The following is a 23,702-nucleotide window of genomic DNA, read 5'->3' as shown; positions in this document are numbered from 1 at the left end:
TCTGATTTAAATAATATTAAATCATTATCATGAAATTTATTTTTTAGTTTAATAACCTCATATTTTGTAGTCATTTGTTTTTTATTACATTTTTGTTTTTTTATATTATGACTAACTATATTTCTTATTTGATTCTTACCCAAATTTTCCATTTCCTCAATATTACATTGAGCATCAATTATATGTTCTTGATTATATTATATTTACTACCATCATTTAAATTAAATTTGAGAGCATTTGTAGTTACTAATTTTTCTTTATTATAAAAAGATATATTAGTAAAATTTTAAAAATTGTTATTTGATTCTGTTTTTTTTTTTTTGAAAATTATAATTATTATAAATTCTTATGTTACCACCAGATCACATTCAAAGATGGTGATTTAATTAAAAACATAATAAAAATATAATCTAGCAATTGGCAATAATGACATTAGAACAAAGAAAATACTACTTTTTAAAGAATAAATCATTCCAGTACTGAACAGCAAAATTTAAATGTACACTAATAATATTACTCAAAATTATAAACATATTTTGAATAAAATGACAAACAATTAAAATATATTTTAATAATAGAATTCAATACAAACTGAAGATGCAGAAGACAGTGAAAACTAGTTATTAGAAATTAATGTGGTCTTGTCTAATTACTATGTTTAGATAGTTTATATTTCATATCTTATTAAATATACAGAGTAATAAAACTATAGGGCAATCTCTCGGGAGCTGATTGTATAGCTAAGAATAGGAAAAAATGTTTATACAAACATAGGGCAGAAAACGCTTTAGTGAGTTATGCTAGCAAAAAATTTCACCCAGATTTCAGTTTCCCCAGGAAAATTATGACTTCCTGTAGTGTTTACAAGCCTGTGTTTATATGAATCAATGTGTGTGTGTGTGTGCGCGCCAAAATGTTGTCCTTCTAGCCAGCGTTTCATGTGAGCAAAGAGGTGAAAATCGGATGGAGCCAAGTCCGGGCTGTATGGTGGGTGATCAAACACTTCCTAACAAAAACACTCCAGGAGCTTCTTTGTTACAGCTGCAATGTGTGGCCAAGCATTGTCATGGAGAAAGACAATACCTGATGACAACATTCCTCTCTGCTTATTCTGAATTGCCCTTCGTAGACATTGAAGAATCATGCAGTATGAGGCTGCAGTGATAGTCGTGCCACGTTTCATGAATTCCACCAAGAGAACACTATTCCGGTCCCAGAACACAGTAGCCATACACTTTCTGTTGAAGAAGGTTCGCTTGAACTTCTTTGGTTTACTGGAAGAATGAGAATGCATCCACTGTTTGGATTGTTCTTTTGTTTCTTCAGTTTCAAAATGGACCCACGTCTTGTCTCCTGTGACAATTTTGTTCAAAAAATCTTCTCCTTCATTGTGGTATCGCTGGAAAAACAGTAGGAAGGCGTACATTCTCATTGTTTTGTGATGGTCGGACAGCATCTAAGGAACTCATCTCGCACACAGTTTGTGGTACTGAAGTCTCTCTCACAATGGTGGAGAGAGCTGACCTTGAAATTTCAGGAAACGAATCACTCAATACAGAAATTGTGAACCGATGATTTTCTCGAACTGCCTCATCCACTTGCTCAATGAGATCATCAGTTGACACTCGCTTCCTTCCCTGACCGCCTACATCATGAACATCTGTACGTCCTGCTTTAAAGTTCCTGCTCCATTGTCACACTTTGCTGTCACTCATTGACGTTTCACCGTACACATTACTTATTCGTCGATGAATTTCAGCTGCATTACACCCCTCAGCCTGAAAAAATCTAATTACTACACGCACTTCATACTTGGCGGGAGATGCTATTGTTGTACACGTTTACGTGCTAGCTGCATGTTCTGAACTAAACAAAGTGAAGCGGTGTGATTGAAGGCCATACTAGAGATGCTGCGCAAAGGTTCATCCGATTTTTGCGCGGGTTTTTATTTCGCGACTGATTGGACCTTGAAAAAAAAAATAACCCTTGTATATATGAGTTTAAATGAAGTGCAGTCTTGTACAGTCTCAGCTTGACCATTCCTGAGATGTGTGGTTAATTAAAGCCCAACCTCCAAAGAACACAGGTATGCATGATCTAGTATTCTGTTCGGTCAACTACTATGTGCTAAGTGTCAAGTGGTAAAAACGAGGCTTACCTCATTTTCGCATAATGGTATAGTTAGTAACTGAAATAAACCTGATGAAATTGGTCTTATCATATCTGCTGAACTCGCTGATAAAAATGTATATTTATCGTATATTTCACATGAAAAATAAAATATTCAGAACATGTAATGTTTTGTGTTTGAAAATATCATACTATTATTTTATTATGTAAAAAATTCAAATCTATAAAATAATGATTTAAGAACTAAATCAATAAAACCAATATCAAACACTTTTTTAGTTAAAAAGTAAGAATGAAGTATGGTCATTATTTTTTTTTTTTTAACTGAGAAACTTATCTCTTTGTTACCCGTTTATCAACTTAATGTTAATTGTAAACTTTAATTTAAAAAAACAAAATGTAATGTAATTGAAACTGAAAGGACGTCATTGACTTCGCCAGATGATAATCGTTCTTTCATCGATTTTAATAACTTTGCGTACGAACGGCCTGCTGATTTTATGACCAGTGTTTTAGCATCTTGATTCACTTGTTTTACTACTTCTATGGTCCTTACCTCCTGGTACCGCCTTCTCCAATTTGGAGAAAAAAATTGTTATAGATTTTTCTTTGCCCCTCCCAAGCAGACGTCTTGCAGAATGACTATTTTATCTGTTGGCAGATGAAAATCTTCCTCCTACTATGAATCATGAGACCTTGCCATTGGTGAGGGGACTTGAGTGCTCAGTGATACAAAGTAGCTGGACCGAAGGTACAACCATATCGGAGAGGTATCTGTTGAGAGCCAAACTAAGGAATGGTTCCTAAAAGAGGGCAGCAGCTCTTTCAGTAGTTGTTAGGGGCGTGAGTTAGGAGCGTGAGGTTTAAAAAAGGTTGGTAGACTACATTTAAAAACATTTAAAAAGGGAAATGGATAGGATAAATGTGGATGTAGTAAGAATTAGTGAGGTTCGGTGGGAAGAGGAAGGCGACTTTTGGTCAGGTGATTTTAGAATAATTAACTCAGCTTCAAATAATGGGCAGGCAGGAGTAGGTTTCATAATGAACAAGAAGATAGGGAAGAGAGTAGAGTATTTCAAAACGCATAGCGATAGAATCATTGTAATAAGGATAAAATTAAAACCTAAACCGACAACGATTGTTAACGTCTATATGCCTACAAGCGCCCATGATGATGATGATGAGGTAGAGTGTGTATACGAAGAGATTGATGAAGCAATTAAACACGTAAAAGGAGATGAAAATTTAATAATAGTTGGAGATTGGAATGCAAGCATTGGAAAAGGCAAGGAAGGAAATATAGTGGGTGAATACGGGCTGGGCAAAAGGAATGAAAGAGGGGACAGAGTTTTGCACGAAGTATAATTTAGTAATTGCCAACACCCAATTTAAAAATCATAATAGAAGAATATACACATGGAAAAAGCCAGGTGATACTGCAAGGTATCACATAGATTATATCATGGTTAAGCAAAGATTTAGAAAGCAACTCATCAACTGCAAAGCTTACCCTGGAGCAGACATTGATAGTGACCATAATTTAGAGATAATGAAATGTAGATTGAGGTTTAAAATCCTGAAGAAAAGGTGTCAGATGAATCACTGGAATTTAGAGGAGGTAAAGAAGATTTTTGAGGACATCACAAGAGGTCTGAGTAAAAAAGATCAGGTAGAAAATGTAGAAGAATGGGAGAATGTTAAAAAGGAAATTCTGAAATCAGCAGAAGTAAACTTAGGTGGAACAAAGAGAACTAGTAGAAAACCTTGGATTTCATATTTGAGAAACCTTGGAGAACATATTGCAGCTGATGGATGAACGTAGAAAATATAAGAATGCTAGTGATGAAGAAAGTAAAAGGAGCTATCGACAATTAAGAAGTTGTATGAACAAAAAGTGCAAACTAGTGAAAGAAGAGTGGATTAAAAAAAAGTGTTAAGAAGTGGAAAGAGAAATGAACACTGATAAAATAGACGGAGCATACACAAAAATTAAGGAAAATTTTGGGTACATAAATTAAAATCTAATAATGTTTAAACGAAGATGGTACACCGATTTATAATATGAAAGGAAAGTCAATAGGTGGGTGGAATATATTGAAGAGTTACATGGAGGAAATGAATTATAAAATAGTGTTATAGAGGAGGAAGAGGAAGTCGAAGAGGATGAAAGGGGAGTAACAATACTGAGATCTGAATTTAAGAGAGCATTAAAAGATTTGAATGGCAGAAAGGCTCCTGGAATAGACGGAATACCTACAGAATTACTGTGTAGTGCAGGTGAGGAAGCGACTGATAGATTATACAAACTAATGTGTAATAATTATGAAAAAAGGGAAGTTCCATCAAACTTCAAAAAGAGTGTTATTGTCATGATACCAAAGAAAGCAGGAACAGAATATGTGATGAATACAGAACAATTAGCTTAACAAAATCATACATAAAAAATCTTAACTAGAATTATGTACAGAAGAATTGCGAGGAGAGTGGAAGAAGTGTTAGGAGAAGACCAATTTGGTTTCAGGAAAAGTATAGGGACGGAAGATTAAAGAAAACAAACCAACATACTTGGCGTTTATACACCTAGAAAAGGCATTCGATAACGTAGACGGGAATAAAATGTTCAGCATTTAAAAAAAAATTAGGGTTCAAATACAGAGATAGAAAGACAATTGCTAACAATTACAGGAACCGAACAGCAACAGTAATAATTGAATAACACTAGAAAGAAGCAGTAATAAAAATGAGAGCCTGACAAGGATGTTCCCTATTCCCGTTACTTTTTAATCTTTTCACAGAACTAACAGTTAATGATGTTAAAGAACAATTTAGATCCTATGCAAGAACTACCACATGAAAATAAAAAAGAATAAGACAAAAGTAATGAAATGTATTAGAAATAACAAAGATGGACCACTTCTACAAAGGTAGAAGGAGAAAATTATGCAGGCAGGCAACGTTTGGAATATGTAAAACAAACTGTAAGGGATGTAGGATGTGGGGGTATACCGAAATGTAACGACTAGCACTAGATAGGGAATCTTGGATAGCTACATCAATCCAGTCAAATGATTGAAGACAAAAAAAAACCATCTACAAATTTAATTATGTGTATGTTTATTATTGAGTTTTCCTAGACTCTCATTTTGCAGTTTACAGTCTCACTTTATTTAATTTTCAATTTATTTTCTTTTTTTTTCATTTTTAAGTACCTTCTTTTTGTTTTTCCTCCATTGTTTCTATTTTTACAGTTATTATTATTAGTCATTTTATTACTCTCAAGACAAAAATTCAGTTCAAGGGATGAATTAAAAGACTGTTGATTCTTTCTTAATTATTATTCTCTAGGTAATAAAACTCTGTGTATATAACTTTCTAATGGTTTTATATAACATATATAGCACCTTAGATAAAAGAGGCACTACTCATAACTATCCTCTGAAAGTAATAATGTTCACTACATTGCTAGTCTACATAGCTAGCTGTGCAGTGAAAGTGTCACTTGAAAAGCCAAACACAGCCAGAATTTCAGTGGGCTTGGCATGTTAATATATAAGGGTATATTTGGGTTAGTGTAATTAAACAACAGGAAACCACTTCACTTCTCATTTCCACTATTGCCTGGTTTGGAATTGTTCTTATTTTTTAAAATAGCAATTATTTACAGAAGTGACCAATGACTCAAGTAAGATCATCTAAAATTAACAGTTATGTTACTTAACATTCTTTCATACAGGATGATTCAAACTTGCATGACAATCTCTTGGGAGATGATTCTATATAAACCTTTAAAATACAAGATTTTTAATAAACTATGTTATGCATACATGTTAACAAAAAGAAACTTTACCTTACATGTTCATTGTAATGAAGTGAGTCTAAGACTAAAGAAAAATTACATAAAGAACAAAGGTTTAACATAATAACATAACCTAACATTTCATAAACAAACATAATAACATTTCCTAGAATTACGGCATTTCCAGGAATACATCCCAGTAATAGTGCTTACATATACTAAATAATATATTTTAACTTATACACAGAGTGAATCTAAATTGCACAGCAGTCTCTTGGGAAACGATTCTACAGCAAAAATAAGAGAAAAAGTTCATATCAACAGGTCAGAAATTGGTTTTTAGCGAATTTCGGTTTGCGAAACATTTAGCCCTGCTTTCTGCTCCATCAGTGAAATTAGACCATACTAAAATTCTTGGGGTACATATAGAAGGAAAAATTTTGTACTTTCTTATGGTTTTTGATCTAAGAAATTGAATAAAAGTGGTCTCAAACCTCTATCTCACTTGGGTTTTAAGAAAAATGGGATACATACATAAATGTTTTGTTGAAAAATACACTTTTTACGTTTGGAATAAAGTAAGTAACTTTGTTAACTTACTGATAAACAAATAAACGTTTCTAGTTAACTTTGTAGAGAATTTAATTCTGAGAAAATTGATTTAAATAACATCTAATAAAATTAAACATAAATTTGAGAAAACTTTAATTAGAAACAAAACACACAAAAGAAGCACCAAATTTACCCCTTGATTTGTACCCCAAGAAGTTTAGTAAATTTAATTTCACAGAGGGAACAGGACTAAATGTTTCATGAACTGAAACACGCTAAACTGTTTTCCGACCTATGTTTATATGAACTTTTTTTCTTATTTTTGCCTACAGAATCATCTCCCAAGAGATCGCCATGCAATTTGCAATCACTCTATTTATATTCCAATGATTTTTTTTTTAAATATATTTTTTTAATTTCTTTATCCATAGCTATTAAGAAATTTTCATAGAGGCTTGATAAATACTTCATTAATGATTCTATTAAATGTTCAGTTTCAAGGCATAATTATTTCTTTGATTTATTGTGTATATAGATGTATATATTTATATTTATTTCACTTATCATTCAATTTACAGTTACTCATCTGTTTAGTCATTTACTTATTTATTATGTGAGATACAGTATTTTATCTTTAGTTATTGCAGCATATTTTTTTTTTTGCTTATATTTTTTTTTATAACTACAACTATTGCATATGTAAGAATTAAACCCAGTTTCACATTCATTCTCCAGTATACAGTGAATCAGTTAGCATGCATCTAATAAACCAATGCATTTGTATCACATCTTCTTGCAATGGTAGTTCATATCTGAGATAAACATATACAATATTTATTTGATGAAAACTTATGTTTACACCAGGACATTATTTCTGAAACAGGCTATTTAGTCAAGTAAGTAGACATATGGAATGTTTTTGTTAGTAATGAGATGACACTGAGTTGAGAAGATTGATTGAAGATGGTTTATCATCATATTACAACTGACAAAGGTTCACTTTCGGTAAAGTAGGCCTATAAAATTAATTTTTTAGGAATTGAACATTTATATATTTTAGATTAATAATTGCTATTTATTTTGTTCAATATATTATAACATAATATTTTGGGAACAAAATAAAATGTTTTCTCTTAGCATGTACCAATCATCTGAAAGTGGTTGTTTTTTTAAATTCATTAAAAAAAAAAGATTTTTTTTAATATGAGGGCAGATTTTAATTTTACAAGCTAAGTTTTAATGATATTATAAAGCAAATAGTGTGTTTCAATATATTAAAAAAAAAAGCAAGATGTAATAAATTTGAGAAACATTTCAATTCTGAATGATAGAACTGATTTACTTTTTATTTACCAGGAATAAACCGGTATACAGTAAAAACTGATGTGTAAAACAATAATTTATTTATAAATTTTTTTTCTTTTAACAAAAAAATAATAATTTCAGGAAATCTAATTGTGTATATTAAAAAAATATACTAATTTATAAAACTTTATTGGAATCTAAGAACTTAGCTAACATTATTAAAATATGTATACATATAAGTAGGGTGTGGCCAAACTTAAGGAACCAATTCAGGACACCAAAATAAACAAAAACTTTCAAATGCCCTCCTCTCTTGCTTCATTTTCCCCTCTATCCACCAATTTATATTTTTTTCAATAAATGTTTATATCTTAAGAATGAACTGAGATATTTTAATGAAATTTGATGTAAATGTATCCAATAGCAATTTCTACAAAACAAATAAGTTTGAAAATTTTGCCTTTGAATTAATTTTATCAAATTATGTTATTAGATAAAATATTAAGCCTTTCAATGTATATGAAATGACATCTCATTTGTTAAAATAAACACCTTAGATATAACTGAATTTTTTAAAGTAGATTGCAAAAATTATGAAGTCTAAAAATGTTTAATTTCAAAGAAAGGAATATATGATTTTTATAAAATATTGGATATTTATTTTGATAACAAATACTACAATTTTTCACATACTTTAGGCATCTACAGCAAAAGAATTTCACAATACAATATCCAATTTCAGGTAAAATAACAGGAATTAATATAAATGTAGTGTCAAGATTTTTTCAAAAAAGAAAAATTATAATTATCAAAACTGGTTGAAAAGTATAGCGGAGCTGTTCTAGCAGGGGCACTTCTACTCTACTTAGAGTAACAGGCCAAAGCCATTTATGGAAGTAGGAGCCACTGATTGCTCAGTTTTCAGTCTGACATTATGGAGTTCAATTTGAAGTACAAATAAAAGTTAAAAACATTAGCCACAGTACAATGACTGTACATTCATAATGTGCAGTGCCACATTTAAAAAATTTTTTTGTGTAATTTTTTTATACTATAATAAACTTTTAAAATAAATTCATTCACTGGTCAGTTATCGAAAGTGTACAAATTGTTTTATTGCTTATATAAATTTTTTATAAGCATCAATTTGCATGCATTAATGTTTTTGTAAAAAAATTCATGGCTGTCTCACTGCCAGCTACGAACATTTGAAATTGTCTAAACATAGTAATTATCAGGCTTGGTCTTGCATCCTTCCAATAAATTGCTGATTTCTTAAAACTGAATGTCTTAAAACTGGAGTCATCCAGTTTAGTCATCACTTCACCAACAAAAACAAATATTTTAATTCAACAATAAAAACAAACATATTCTGTATAGTACTGAAAACACTAAACACAGTTGTTATTGTTTAATCGTCGTGTGCATTTATGTAAAAATTATTAAGAGAATAAGTTTTTACACAATCATCTTTATTTTATGACAGGAATATTGTTTATTGTTTTTATTTATTGATTTAAATTATGCATATCTATATAATACCAGACATTTTTCAGTGTTTTTATCATTAGCAGTTTTGCATTTGTAGTTATGGAATATCCAAAGATTAGTGGTCCTAAAGTTTTACACAATCATACTTGTGAAGTCATTTTCAATGTCTACTTTTTTATGAAAGAAGAAGGCGTGAAAAGTCCACGGTTAATAATAAAAGTTTAAGAAATGGTTGCTGAAGCAACAGGAGTTCATCATATTGTTCAGCGAATAATTGAGGAAAGTGAAAAAAAAATGCAGCATCAGGTAGTGGATTTTCTTCTCCAAACAAAAAATGTTCGTGAAATAAACTAAAAACAGAAATTCAAAACTTTGACAAGTGTGTTATTAGATGAACTATAAAAGAATTTAATGTATTATAAGGTCAACTATCTACTATAAAAAGTTCATTAAGAGTGATAAAGAACAAAACAGACTTTAAGGGTGGAAAATGCCCTTTGCAGGAGCTTATTAAACAATAAGGGTTTAGATGAAATAGGACACAAAATAATACAAAATTTTTGATAGAGAAAAACTATATTTGGGAAAAACAAATACTATAAATAATAGGACATTAGAAAAATACAGAGCTAAAGGATGGCTAGTCATTTATATGGATGAAACGTATGTGCATTCAACACATATAAGGCCATATTTTGTTGGAAGAACGATTCTGATGAAACATCTGAATTATTTGCTAAGATTTCAAAAGGTCAAAGAGCAATTATTGTTCGTGCCGGTGAGGAAAATATTTTTGTTAAAGATGCATTATTTATTTTCAAATCTGGACAAAAGTCTGGGGATTACCATGATACTATGAATTATAGAAATTATGAAAAATGAGTTACAAATCAACTTAAAAAATTTACCACAACATTCAGTGTCAGTCACTGATAACACACCATATAACAATCTGGATTTGAATGGTGCACCAAAATCTACCTACAAAAAAAGGGAAACGATTGAATGGCTTACTGAAAAAAATATACCATTCAATGAAATACTGTTAAAACCCGAGCTACATAAATTAATTTCAAGATTTAAATTAAATCAAGATTTAAAATGTAAAAAATAGATGCTTTACTTGCTGAAAAGGGTCATAGTGTATTACAGCTTCCACTGTATCACTTGGAACTCAATCTGATTGAGATATGGACTGATATAAAGAATTATATTGCTGATAAAAATGTGACTTAAATTGGATGATTGTATAAAATTAGTGCAAGATAAAACAAATATAATTAATAAAGATTGGATGTAAAAATGCCAGCATGCGCAACAATTAGAAAAAAATATTTATAGACTAAGCCCATGATTGACCAGGCATCGTAAATTATAGTGAACACAGCAAACGATTGTGAAAACTATACTGATAGTTGTAGTAACAGTGAATCCAGTGACGATGATGATTCAGATGGTGAAATTAGCAGTATTTAAGAGTTACATTAATAAGAGTAAGTAAATAATGTTAAGTTTAATGTTTTTTGCACAGATTAGTATACAGATTCCTGTTACGAATAAGTTTTTCCCCGCATTTGTTGTGTACCTCCCACAGCTGTACATCTACTCCACTCTGCATCTTGCTATAACTGCTCGGTTGCACAGCTGAGGTTCAGATCAACAGAAACTATTTTTCATTTCTTCAAAACTACTGTTTTAAGAAAGTTTCACCCTCAGAGATCCAAAATTATATAAGGCATTTCTCTTACCTGTGTTTATGATAATAACAGATGGCAAAAACTAAATAATGCAAAACAATAATAATAGTAACAATAATAACCAATAATTATAATAATAACAGCAATTAGCTAACTAATGAAATAAAATGTATTTTTGTCTGTAAATTTAGTATGGCTCTGTATATCACAGTTGTTTATAATTATTAGTTATTTCTACACTACCTTAACTATTAAAGTGTATTGTAGTGTATTTAACTGTGGTAGAGAGGGGGACAACAATTGTATATATTAAAGTTGGTTGGTATATTCAAATGGCTAACAAATGAAGGGACCAAACAGCTTCTGGGATAAGAAGCTCCATCCATACAAGTGCCAACGTCCTTTTTGGAGGGCAGATGAGCAGTAGGAGTTTGGGGCACTCTCTTGCACCCGGGATGATCGCCTCCCAAGGTGGAAGGAACTTCTATAGGAAATCAGCAGCATTAGGATACAGAAGACATTGGAATACTACTACATTACTTTTTCCTAGTAAGGCACTATGGTGAGTCTTCTTTTCTTAAATATTCCAGAGGTAAAATGACTTCCCATTCGGATCTCCAGGGGAAGGAGCAGAAGAGTCATAGAAAAGAGAAAGTAGTGAGAATAGGTACATGGGATGTGAGAATATTATTGTGTCATCAGGTAAGTTGGAAACCTTGAAGAGATAAAAATAAATAAAATGAATATAGTAGGCATAAGCGAGGTTAGACAGAGGGAAGAGATATTGAATTTATTTTATTTTAAATTGTTGTCTAAATTGAGTTTGCCAGAAGAAGCAACAAATGGAGTCTGAGTTTCCTTCTCAAAGTCAAAAGACAGCTAGGTCGCCCAGGTCGACGCCAGCGTTCAGTATGATGGATCTAACAGTAAACATTGACAATACAGTGGCAAGGGCCCCTAAGAGGAAGATGGAGGTCATTGAAACTAGTAGTGAAGGGGATCTCACACAAGGGACAGATATGGACAACCTTCTGGAGGCCATTACCAGATTGGCAGAACTTTGTCACCGGTGCACAAACACCAAAAGAGAAATTAAAGAGTGCGTGGATCTGGTCAGTGAGAGAGCAAGGGATGTGGAAATTGTAATGAAAGAGCTGTATGCCTTATCACATGCCAGTCTAATAGGGGTACACAGTAGTGGTGAACCGTTGAAAGATGCGGCCACACTAACCACGAGAGCCATCAACAGAAAGCTGTTGTCACAGATAGAGGAGGGTGTGCCAGACGAGGAAGTCTTGGACCTGGTTATCAGGAGGTAATCAGGGGGATGCTTTAAAAATTATGAGAAGGTAAAGGAGTCCATCTTTGAGGCCAGTGGTGATATTTTAGCCACATATGACTTAGTGGAGGATGACAGGACAAGCCATGGTAGGTAACTATTGGACAGTTTCGTCACCATGCATAGGCTGGGCTGGTGAGGCAGTCTAAGCTGAAGAGAGGTCAGCTGATAGTAGAACAAGGCCTAGCAGAAGTGTTGATAGGGGACATTGAAGAAAATATCCAGGGCAGGGTGTACACAGTGGTAGTGGACACTAGGGCTGGGGAGAGAGCAGTTGCAGAGAACTTATACAGAGCTGTACAGAAAATGCAGGAAATTAATGCCGAGGTTAGATATAGCTCAGTGGCGAACAAGGTAGGTGTACTTCTTAAGAAAATGCTAGAGTACCATGGTAGAAGTGGTGGTAATAGGGTTGTCTATCTGGACAAAGCGATAGCAGACAGGGCGGTGGGTAAACGACTGCAGCAGCAGTACACTTGTGATTAAGGCGGAGGGGGCTACATATGCAGACCTCCTCAAAAATGGTGTGACCAAGGAAGAGATTGGGGACATACATTCCATCAGGAGAGGTGGTGGGGAATCCTTGCAAATGAAAGTGAGGGCCAACAAAGAAGAAGCTGTAGAGGTTCAGAAGATGTCAAGTAAACTAGAGGATGTGAGTATCATAAGTGGGTCGCGTAGGAGAGGCCTCATTATCGTTGCGGATCTTGAGGAGGAAGTGACAGAAGTGGAGCTTCTAAACTCCATCAGTGAGGTCACTGGTGACAACAGAAAAATGGAGGATATGAGAGGAGAGGGTGACCTCCTTACGCTCAGCCTTTGGTGGCATGAAGACAGCCACAGTCGCGATGTCAGCAGTGTCGGCAACGGCATTAGCGGCCAGAAGAATTCGTGTGGGATATATCCACTGCAAGGTGTTCCTAAGTACGGAGGAGCCACAGTGCTACAGGTGCATCAAGGTGGGGCACATGGCGGCCAGATGTAGTGGCCCTAACAGGTCAGCCTTATATCATAACTGTGGTGAGGAAGGGCACCAGGCCAAAGGGTGCAAGGTCATGGCAAAATGTTTGAGGTGTGGTGGAACTGGGCATTGGATTGGTAGGGCCCTTTGTGGTAAGAGAAATAGTTTAGAGTTCTGCAGTTAAACATGAATAGGAGCACGACATCACATGATGTTCTCCTGGAAATGTGAAGGTGGAAGGGAGCAGACCTTCTATTAATGTCTGAGCCTAATTTGAGGAAGGTGGAGGACAATGACTGGACAGTGGATGGGCTGAGGAGTGCGGCAGTTTATGGGAGCAGTGTGCTGATCCTAACCACTGGTGAGAGAAATGGATACATATGGGTTGAACTTCCAGACATTGTGGTCTTTTCCGTTTATATTTCGCCGAATTCTGGTCTGGATGATTATATAAATGCTTGGAGGATCTGACAGGTGTGATTCACCCTCTTTGAAAGGATGTAGTCGTGGGTGGTGATCTTAACGCAAAGTACGTGACATGGGAAGGACATGTTACAGACCATAGAGGGCAGATTCTGAAGGAGTATATAGCCGAGTTGGATTTGGTGGTGCTCAATAATGGGGCAGCACCTACCCTGGTGAGGGTAAATGGTTGCTCATTTGTGGATGTCACGTCTGTCTTGCCAGGCAGAGGTGTCATGGAGGTGGGAGGTGCTCACTGAAAAGGAGTCGTTGAACAACCATTTCTTTGTTTGGTTTGAAATTGGGAACGGTGGGTCTTATACTGCGGTGGCTGACAACAGGAGATTATGTTCGAAAGAGGGCCTAGTTAGGCTTAAAAAGTTGGTGAAGAGCGCTTTGTACACCTAGTAAACGTCTCCCCCAGCTACCTGACAAACGTGGTATCAAAGGCAACAGAAGAGTCACTGGACCATAGAAGTTCGCAAAGAAAGAATGTATATTGGTGGACTGCTCAGGTGGTGGAAGCAAGTAGGTGCTGTATTAGAGCCAGGAGACAGCTACAGCAGGCCAGGAGAAGGAGGTATCATGAAAACATCCTCTCATGCAGAAAGGATCAGGCTGAAAAAAGGAGTGCTTACAGGAGTGAAATACTAGACAGTAAGAAGAAGAAGTGAGAGAGCTCCTGGACAGGTTGGAGGATGACATATGAGGTGATGCCTTCCAAATCGTAACTGGTAGATTTGGTATGGTGTTACCCATTCTTGCCGAGGAAGTTCTTCGAAACCAAATTGATATTTTGTTCCCTAGAGGTGACCGGCCCATCTATAGAGAGATAGCTGCAGTGGATATCCCTGTATTCACAATGGACAAGCTGCAACAGGCAGCAGGGAGACTAAAAGCTAAGAAGAGTCCCGGCCTAGACTGGGTTACTAACAAGGTTGTGGCTGCAATGGTGGAAGTTGCTACGGACCAAGTGCTGGTAACCTTCAACTGAATACTCCTGGATGGTTGTTTGCCACCACAATGGAAAGAGGCCAGGGTGGTTCTACTGAGGAAAGGTGGAGGAGAGGTAGGAGGGCCAGTCGAATATCAACCTGTTTGCCTGTTGAGTTGCCTAAGCAAACTCTTCGAGAGGCTGTTGGCGGAGCATCTCCGAGATGAAGTAGAATGGAAGGGAGGCCTTGAATGTCAATATGGATTCAGGAGGGGGCGAACAACAGAGGATGCCATAGCTAGGGTGATGAGGATTGTTGATGAGGCCGCAGCAGCTTGTTGGACAAGGTGCATCCCGGCGGTGGTGATGTTGGATGTCAAGAATGCATTCAACTCACTGCCATTCGGGTGCATCATGGATGAGTTGATTTGGAGAAATATCAGCCCATATCTTGTGCAAGTCCTTCAGGACTATTTTATTGGCAGGAGGATAGTTGGTCATGTAGAGAGTAAGGAGATTATAACCAGTATGGTGCGCAGTGTCCTGCAGGGTTTGGTAATTGGACCAATCCTGTGGATCCTAGCATATGATGGCGTCCTCAGGTTGCAATATCCTGAGGGAGTTACGGTTGCTGGTTTTACCGATGACATCTCCATAGTATTAGTCACCAGAACAGAAGAGGAGATAATCAGGAAAGGTGAACAGGCCATTCTATTGTTCAACAGATGGTTGGCGGGCCATGGCCATAGCATCGCTGAAGAGAAAACAAAGCTACTGGTGACTCTCCCCCATCAGGCTACAGATAAGAGGGATCTTATCAAGCCAGTCAGTAGAGCCAAATACCTGGGGGTTTGGCTTGACAGCCGGAGAGCCTTTCAAGATAATGTCAGGGAGGCAGCTGACAAGGCAGGTAGAACAGTGTCGGCTGTCTCAAGGCTCATGAGCAAGGTTGGCAGGCCAAGCTCATCAAAGAGGAGGATGCTGGTGGCAGTGGCTCGGTCCGTTATCTTGTATGCTGTACCAGTATGGAAGAGGGTGTTGTGCACGATAGTGGCCGTTTGGAGGCTTGCATGGCTGCAGTATCGTCTGGCAATCAGTGTTGCTAGGGGTTACCAAACAGTCTCTACAGAGGCAGTTCTGGTGATTGCCTTGTTCCCCCTATTGAGCTCTTGGCAGAAGAACGGGTCCGAAGAAGAGAAGGGAAGACAAAGAGCATGGCCAGGAAGGAAACGACAGAGCACTGGCAGGAGAGATGGTCTGGATCACAGGTGGGTCTCTGGACGAAGAAGTTAATACCAGATATCAGGCCTTGGCTCAGACATGAGCACAGAGAACTCACATTTGAGCTAACCCAATTTTTATCGGGGCATGGTAGCGTTAAAAAATAAATCTAAAAATAAAATAAATCTATGTGGCAGGAAGAGACGGTCGTATGAAAGCTGCCAGTATTGTGGAGAGCAGAACATACTGTCTTCTAGTGCCCAAGGTGGGAGGATGACAGGACAATGATGCGGATGCGGTTGGGAGAGGTTACTGCAGATAATATAGTGGAGGTAATGCTTCATGGTGAGCGAAACTGGTCTATAGTCAGTAAGGTAATAGGGAACATTATCCGAAAGTAGACCCTGGATGAAGTGGAAGTAGGGCAGGGAAGGCAGCCCTGTTCAGGAGGGGTGGGATGCTCTGTCCCTTCAATGATTGAACGGAGACTCCTGGGGTCCTTAGGTGGGGAAAAGAAAGACCAAGACCCAGTCTGGGGCCCCAGTAGGGGACCCCGGATTAGAGGCAGGCGCTTATTAAAAGACCGAGACCCACCAACTACAGGGTGCTGTCAGGAACACCACAGCTGGGTCTGGCATTGCCTCCCAGGGGAGTAGAGGTAACTGGCACCCTCAAGGCCATGTTATACGGGATTGTGGATCGGCCCTTGAGGGGAAGGGAGAAAAAACTGAGGGAAGAGGAGTGTTGAGTAGTGATGTTACCTTATATTACTCATGAATTGAAAGAGAAAAAAATGGAGTAAGAATAACTGTAAAAAATAGTGTAGCAAGAAGGGTACAAAAAGTAATTTATCTGGATGATAGAGTAATAGTTTTAAGGATTGGAATGCTGCCAAAAGATCTAGTAATAGTTCAGGTGTACATACCAATATCACAGTATAAGGATGAAGATATTGAAAAGATGTACAGTAACAATGATGAGTTATTGGAAAATGAACAAGACTGCTGTAAAATAATTATAGAGGACTGACTGGAACACAGGTGATGCAGAAGGCGAAGATGGAAAGACAGTGTGCAAGTTTGGATTGGGAACACGAAATGAAAGAGAAGACAGACTGGTTGAATTTTGCCAAGAAGAGAATTTGTTCATTAGGAATACATTTTTTAAGAATCATAAATGAAGAAATACTTGGACAAGACCAACAGATGGATCTCATTTTCAGATAATCATTTTTTGGTTGAAAATAAATACAGGAATGCTGTTAAGAAGGCAAATGGGTTTCCAGAAGAAGACATAGAAAGTGATCACATACTGTTAATGATGAAAATGAAAATAAGATTCAAACTGCAATGAAGGTGAAGAAATGGAATATAGAGGGGTTAGAGAGCATAGGGAGAGTAAAAGTGAAATGCTGACACGCAAGGTAAAAAGGAAAATGAACCAGCAGAGGAAATGTGGTCAATGTTAAAATCATCTGTGAAGGAAGCTGAGAAAGGAATTGGTTTCTATGAAGCATCCAGGCAAAGGAATCATGGGTAACACAAGAAATTATATGAAAAACAGATGAAAGAAGAAATTGTAAAAATAGAGGAGAGTACAACATGCAATTTATTGAAGATTAGATAAGGAGTTAAAGAGAGAAATAGATAGAGCTAGGGAAAGGTAGCTAAAAGAATGTAATGACATAGAATATTTAGGAAGGAAAAAGAAGTACGACATGTTGTATAAGAATGTAAAAAGTGTCACTTGGGACAGAAGAAATCCGACTAATAAAATGAGAGAGAAATTGAGAAGAAAAATGGTAAAAGCATTTATAAATAAGATAAAATAAAGAAATGATTAGAAGAGTATGTAGAGGACCTGTATGTAGGGAGAAGGAAACAGGAAACATGGGAAGCTGAGGTGGAAGAAGTTATGGAGAGGAGAAAGGCTCACATATTTTGAGATCTGAAATTATACAAGCTATTAAAGATATGAAGAACAAGAAAGCAACAGGTGTAGATGAACTTCCAGTAGAACTCTTTAAGTGTTTAGAAGATGAATGAATAGATGAAATAATCTCAATGTGTAATACAATTTATGATAGTAGAGTTTGGCCAGAAAATTTTGTTAAAACAATAATGATGCCAATATCTAAAAACGTTGAAACCAAAAAAATAAGAACATGGAACTATCAGGTTAATATCACATGCTGCAAAAATAATACTGAGTTATAAAGGTTGATTACAAAAATGGAGAAGAATGCTGGGGAAGAACAGTTTGGATTCAAAAAAGGAAAAGGAACAAGACAAGTTGTAGGACTGATCAGAATGATTGGAGAGAGATGTTTTGAAAGAGGAAAAGGATTGAGCTTGTTTTATAGATATGGAAAAGGCAATCGACAGAGTACAGTGGGAAAGTCATTTGAGATTTTGAAAGAAAAAAGAGTTGATTGTAAGTATAAACTGATCAGAGGATTGTACATGAAGCAAACAGCAGCTGTGAAAATAAATTAGAATCTCACAAATTGGCTAGAATTAGGCAAATGAGTAACACAGACTGCTGTTATCACCAACACTATTCACCCTTTATGTTGAGGAAAAGTAGAAAGAAATTTGGATAGCCAAAAAGGAGTAAGCATATGTGGAAGAAATATAAATTATGTCAGATTTGCTGATGATCTGCTGACTGTAGCTAAAAGCAATCAGACATTACAAGGAATGATAAAAACATTGGAAGTAGGGATGAAGGAATATGGGATGAAGATATATACAAGGAAATCAAAAGTTATGAAGGTGAATGAGATGGAAGATATGATTGTTGTAACAGCAGATGGAAAAATTGAACAAGTAAAAAGGTAAAGATATCTTGGGCCAGTACTAACTGAAGACTGGAGTAAAGAAGAGATTAAGACACGAATTGCAATGGCAAAGAAAACCTATTTTAGAAAGAAGAAACTACTCTGCAGCAACATGGATCTGAACCTGAGGAAGAAATTGGTAAAATGCTATGTTCGGAGTATACTTCTGTACGTTATGAAACATGGACACTGGGGAAAAAAGAAAAAGATAGGATCGAGGCTTTTGAGGTGTGGGGTCTGGAGGAGGATTGAGAAGATAAAATGGTTGGATAGAGTAAATAACGTACATGTATTAAGAAGAATAAATGAAGATAGAAAATATTGGCAACTATCAAAAGGAGGAAGGGAAACTGGATCGGGCATACAATTAGGGGAAAAGGGAATAATAAATAACAGTTCTCAAAGGCTCCATTGAAGGTGAAAAAAGAGGAAGGAAAAGGCTGAAGTTAATAAATTACACAAAGAGTAGTGAAGTTCATGATGAGATGAAAATAAGCAGGGGGAGAAACAGATGGAGACAACAGTGGTGCCAGGGACCTGCCAACAGGCAAAATACTGTATGATGATTATGAAAGTTATAACTTTACGATTATAAATAAATTCTATGTCATTTCCAAATTTTTTCTTAATGTTCTTATGTTTCTAAAATTACAAATCTATGTGGTCATAACCACAGATCTGAAATGTTCATATAGTAAGGTGATTATCAAACCAAACTTCATCAAATGAGCACTTCAAATCCTTTGGCTCTATATTAGGCTAAATGACCAACAAACAATGTAGACCACCCATGATTCAGGCACCCAAACTATTCTACATCATAAATAGTCAAAACCTATTACCATAATCTGTAAAACAAGGTACGTCTTGTTGGAGACAAGATAGGTTTTTTTTACACTTCAACTTTTTTACAATTTCAAGGAATAAATGCAAGTAATATACTGTAACAAAATAATTAATACAATCTAGAGTGCATTTATTCTTTTTATGTAATAAATTATTATAAAACCATGACATAAATTACTACATTTACTGTAACTTATTATAACAAGATACAATTTAAATACTAACCTGAATGAAGTACTTTTTAACAGGTGCATTCCCATTATTCACTGTCCAATTAAGAAAGATTCTATGAGCTCCAACAACTTTTACAACATCTATATTTACTTGTGGTACATCTATTAGCATAACAAAAGATTTCTCAAAAATCACAGAAATTATTTTAAAGAATAAAAATACAAGAGATGAACATTATTTTTTTAACATCATTAAAGCACAATTCAATATAATATTATCAGCAGAGTAAATCAATAGCACAATAAAAAGTCACTTAAGTAGTAAATATGATCAAAAAATTTAAATTACATGTATAGCTTACTGAAATGAAGCAACTACCCGCTTGTTACACATCTAACTATACCACCAATATACACAGCACATAATGTTATATTTAACACACTAACTGTAGTATATGAATTTTGAGCACTAAAAAATCCACTGGGCTAAAGAAAATAGGAATGAAAGAAAACAAAGCAAATGTAAGCGTAAAGAGTGTTGAGACTGTCTATCACAGGATGAAAGTAAGTATAGATTAAGAGTAAAAAGATCATTTTTCTCACGATATCACACCAGCTTTTTCTCATTTTCTACTCTATCCATCAGCAAGGGCACCAAATTCTTGTAAACACATTCACTACTACAACACAAACACAAATACTCACCTTTTAGTATGTTACTACTAAAACACACTGTGACTTGTACAGATTCCATAATATTTACCAGGGGACTTAATTACTCATATGTAACATATACAATATGCATAGACTACTATATGTACATATATTTTTTTTTACTCGAAATAGTATGAATTACATTAATTTTTGATGGTTTGAGAAAAATTCCATCCTGTACAGCACTTACCACCATGGCCTTGAATTATATATGATTATGTTTACTGGGAACTGTAGATGAATAAATACTAATCTTTTATAATGCAACTTTTTTCAATTTAGTAACCCCACAAATCCCTAACTTTAACTTTTTATAAAATTATTTATATTTTTTAAAATACGTACTTTCATTGATTTATATGTATTTTTCATACTATTAATCTATACAGAAAATAAAAATTATAAAGTTATTCATTTTTAAAAAAATAGTATATTATAAAATATTGATAGGAAAAGAAAATAATTTTTTAAAAAACCATTCGGAACCCATAGAAACAGTTAAATCATTATTTCTACTAATTTTAAAACTAAAAAATAAATAAATAAAAAAATAATAGGCAAACTTCATGAAACCATCTATGTAATTGTAAAAAAAAAAAAAAAAAAAACAGAGTATCAAAATATATATTATGAATAATTTGATTTTAGACATTTATGTAACTGCACAAATAAATCCATATTTACAAATATAAGTGCATTAAGGTGTGAGGAAGCCATTTTTTCTCTGATTAAAAAGAGGGAAAGTGGAGTATTTATTATAGCAGTACCTATTCTGATATGCATATTTACACACCTTTCTGGCAAGAGGTTCCCAAGAAATCTTATTTTCTCCTAAAGAGAAACCTATTTTCTTTTTACAACATGTACAGTTCATCAATCTCTTAATAAAATACCTACTGTAAACAGCCATATTCGGTTAGCCACTCTATAGTAAATAATAAATAAATACTGAAATTAATGTTTTGGATGCGTTTAACTTGTTATGAACAGTCTTAACCCTTGTGATGTTAACAACAATAAAAATTATTATTTCACTCATCTTGAATTCTCTTCTGGTTTAAAAGACTGAATGATCTGAATAAAACAAAAAATGAACCTAAACTTCTAAAATGTTTCATCATGAATGAATTGTAAAAATGTTTTAAATTTATAAAACAGAGCATTTGACTGTTGACAAGGACGTATACGTCCTAACGACGTATATGTTATACAGCTTCTGTATAACTGAAAGCAACAGCATGAACATGCTGTTACATGAAAAAGTACAACAAACAATATAGCACTGATGAAATAGATATTGAATACAATGATTATGGAAATTTATCAGTTAACACATAATTTGTATGCTCAAGAAGAGAAATGTTTTGCCACATTAATAATTTGGAACAAATTGTTGAAAACAGATTAGTGCATAGTACAGTTAATTTTTATATATCGGTTACACAGTGAAATTGTTTATCAGCAAAGTTTTACAATACACCTTCATTTCATTTTACTCTTTGCATGATTTCTCAGTTTTTATAACATCGCACTCATCAAAACAGTAAGCACTACTTACCAAATGCAGGCCCTACCGAGGATTTTAAAGAAAAATACATCATTTACGTTTTGCTGCAGGACAGCAGCATACATATATTATAGCAGCCTCTGAAGGAAAAATATTTCTCAAACATCAGCAAAACTGTTGCGGAATAGTTACTAGAGGGGGCAACCTATTTTCTACTATAATAATGAGAACAGCCTCAATCTGTGTTCCAAAAAGGTAGCAAGAATACTTATGAGTAAGAATAGTCATCACTGGCAAAATGAAATCTATCACATAAGTTACATAACATATAAATTTAAATGTCTTAAACACTATACAAAATACATGATTAAAATCACGCCCTACTTTCCCCCTTTACATTTATCATTTCCAATACTGTAACTGTTGATTTTTGTATACACTGTTATAAAATAAATATACATTATATTTACATTAGTGCAGAATAAACTTTTTGGCAAATATATTTTTAGATTACAGACACTGCCATGAAAACTGTTAATTTTTCAACAGTCTTCAATGCCCTTCGATGTTCTTTTCAACTAGAATTTATAAATTTTGCAATACGTTCAATTTTGTATTATTATTCTATTACTTGGCATAAGAAAGGGCATCTTGCTAAAAAAAAAAAATATACCCATTATAGCAACCCATACAGTTATGTTCTCCTCAATAAGGATTAAATGATGGTATGTGTTTATAATTGGTTAAAAACGAGTAAATGTAAATGTAAATAAAATGAAATCTAAAAATGAAACTCAATTTAAGTAAATAAAGAATAAGAAATTAAATAGTAATCCACTTACCGAGAACAAATAAATTTACAGGAGCAGTGATAAGATCATTTGATATTAATGCAGAACAGTAGTAAGTTCCATTATCTTTACGACTATTTAGGTCTTCTATTGTCAATTTTGTTTCTACATATGTATTGTTCACATACGTAGTGTCTGTTTTACTTCTGTAAGATTATAAAAATTAGACAAATTTCAATAACAGATATTAAAAGAATATAAAATATACAACTACAAGAAATTCATTGTTTGCCTAAGAAAAAAACAGCTGAGTCTGAGCTGCAATGTTATCTTTGAGTAGTTGTGTTTAAAAAAACAAACAGTAATAAATAGCAAATACTTTTAGAGAAATAAAGGAAAATATTTTTATATCAAAACTTTTTTAGTTTCCAAGCTCCATAGCTGTGATAAATAAATTCTATAAAATAACCGGTTAATCTTCACTGAAAGATGACGTCCCCATACTCACTGTTATAAAATAAATTTCATCAGTGAAAGAACTTAATGTAATGTACTGGGTGAGACAATAAACTACCCAGATGGGTAGATTATCCTTTTTCACTACCCACCCCTTTTTTTCCATTCTTAATTTCTTCTTCTGTAAGGTGAGGTCTGACTAACCGAGATCCTTCATGTTAAACCCACCGGGTTGGTCTAGTGGTGAACACATCTTCCCAAATCAGCTGATTTGGAAGTCAAGAGTTCCAGCATTCAAGTCCTAGTAAAGTCAGTTATTTTTACATGGATTTGAATATTAGATCGTGGATACCAGTATTCTTTGGTGATTAGGTTTCAATTAATCACATATCTCAGGAATGATTGAACTGAGATTGCACAAGACTACACGTCATTTACACTCATACATATCATCCTCTGAAGCATTATCTGAACGGTAATTACCGGAA

General features: G+C 34.5%; 1 protein-coding gene across 1 annotated transcript in view; it reads right to left on the bottom strand.

The window, feature by feature from the left end:
- Ptp69D (Protein tyrosine phosphatase 69D) overlaps positions 1 to 23,702 on the bottom strand; it is a 196,680-nt gene that overhangs the window by 121,832 nt on the left and 51,146 nt on the right. Inside the window, exons 5-6 of the mRNA XM_075362423.1 lie at positions 22,810 to 22,964; positions 19,799 to 19,908 (exon numbers count right to left, since the gene is read on the bottom strand). Coding sequence (XP_075218538.1) covers positions 19,799 to 19,908; positions 22,810 to 22,964 — 265 coding nt within the window. The remainder of the gene's footprint in view (positions 1 to 19,798; positions 19,909 to 22,809; positions 22,965 to 23,702) is intronic.

This window comes from Lycorma delicatula, chromosome 4 (genome assembly GCF_047948215.1).
Source record: "Lycorma delicatula isolate Av1 chromosome 4, ASM4794821v1, whole genome shotgun sequence".
NCBI classification, from domain to species: domain Eukaryota; kingdom Metazoa; phylum Arthropoda; class Insecta; order Hemiptera; family Fulgoridae; genus Lycorma; species Lycorma delicatula.
This window is presented reverse-complemented; position numbering and strand designations above follow the sequence as displayed.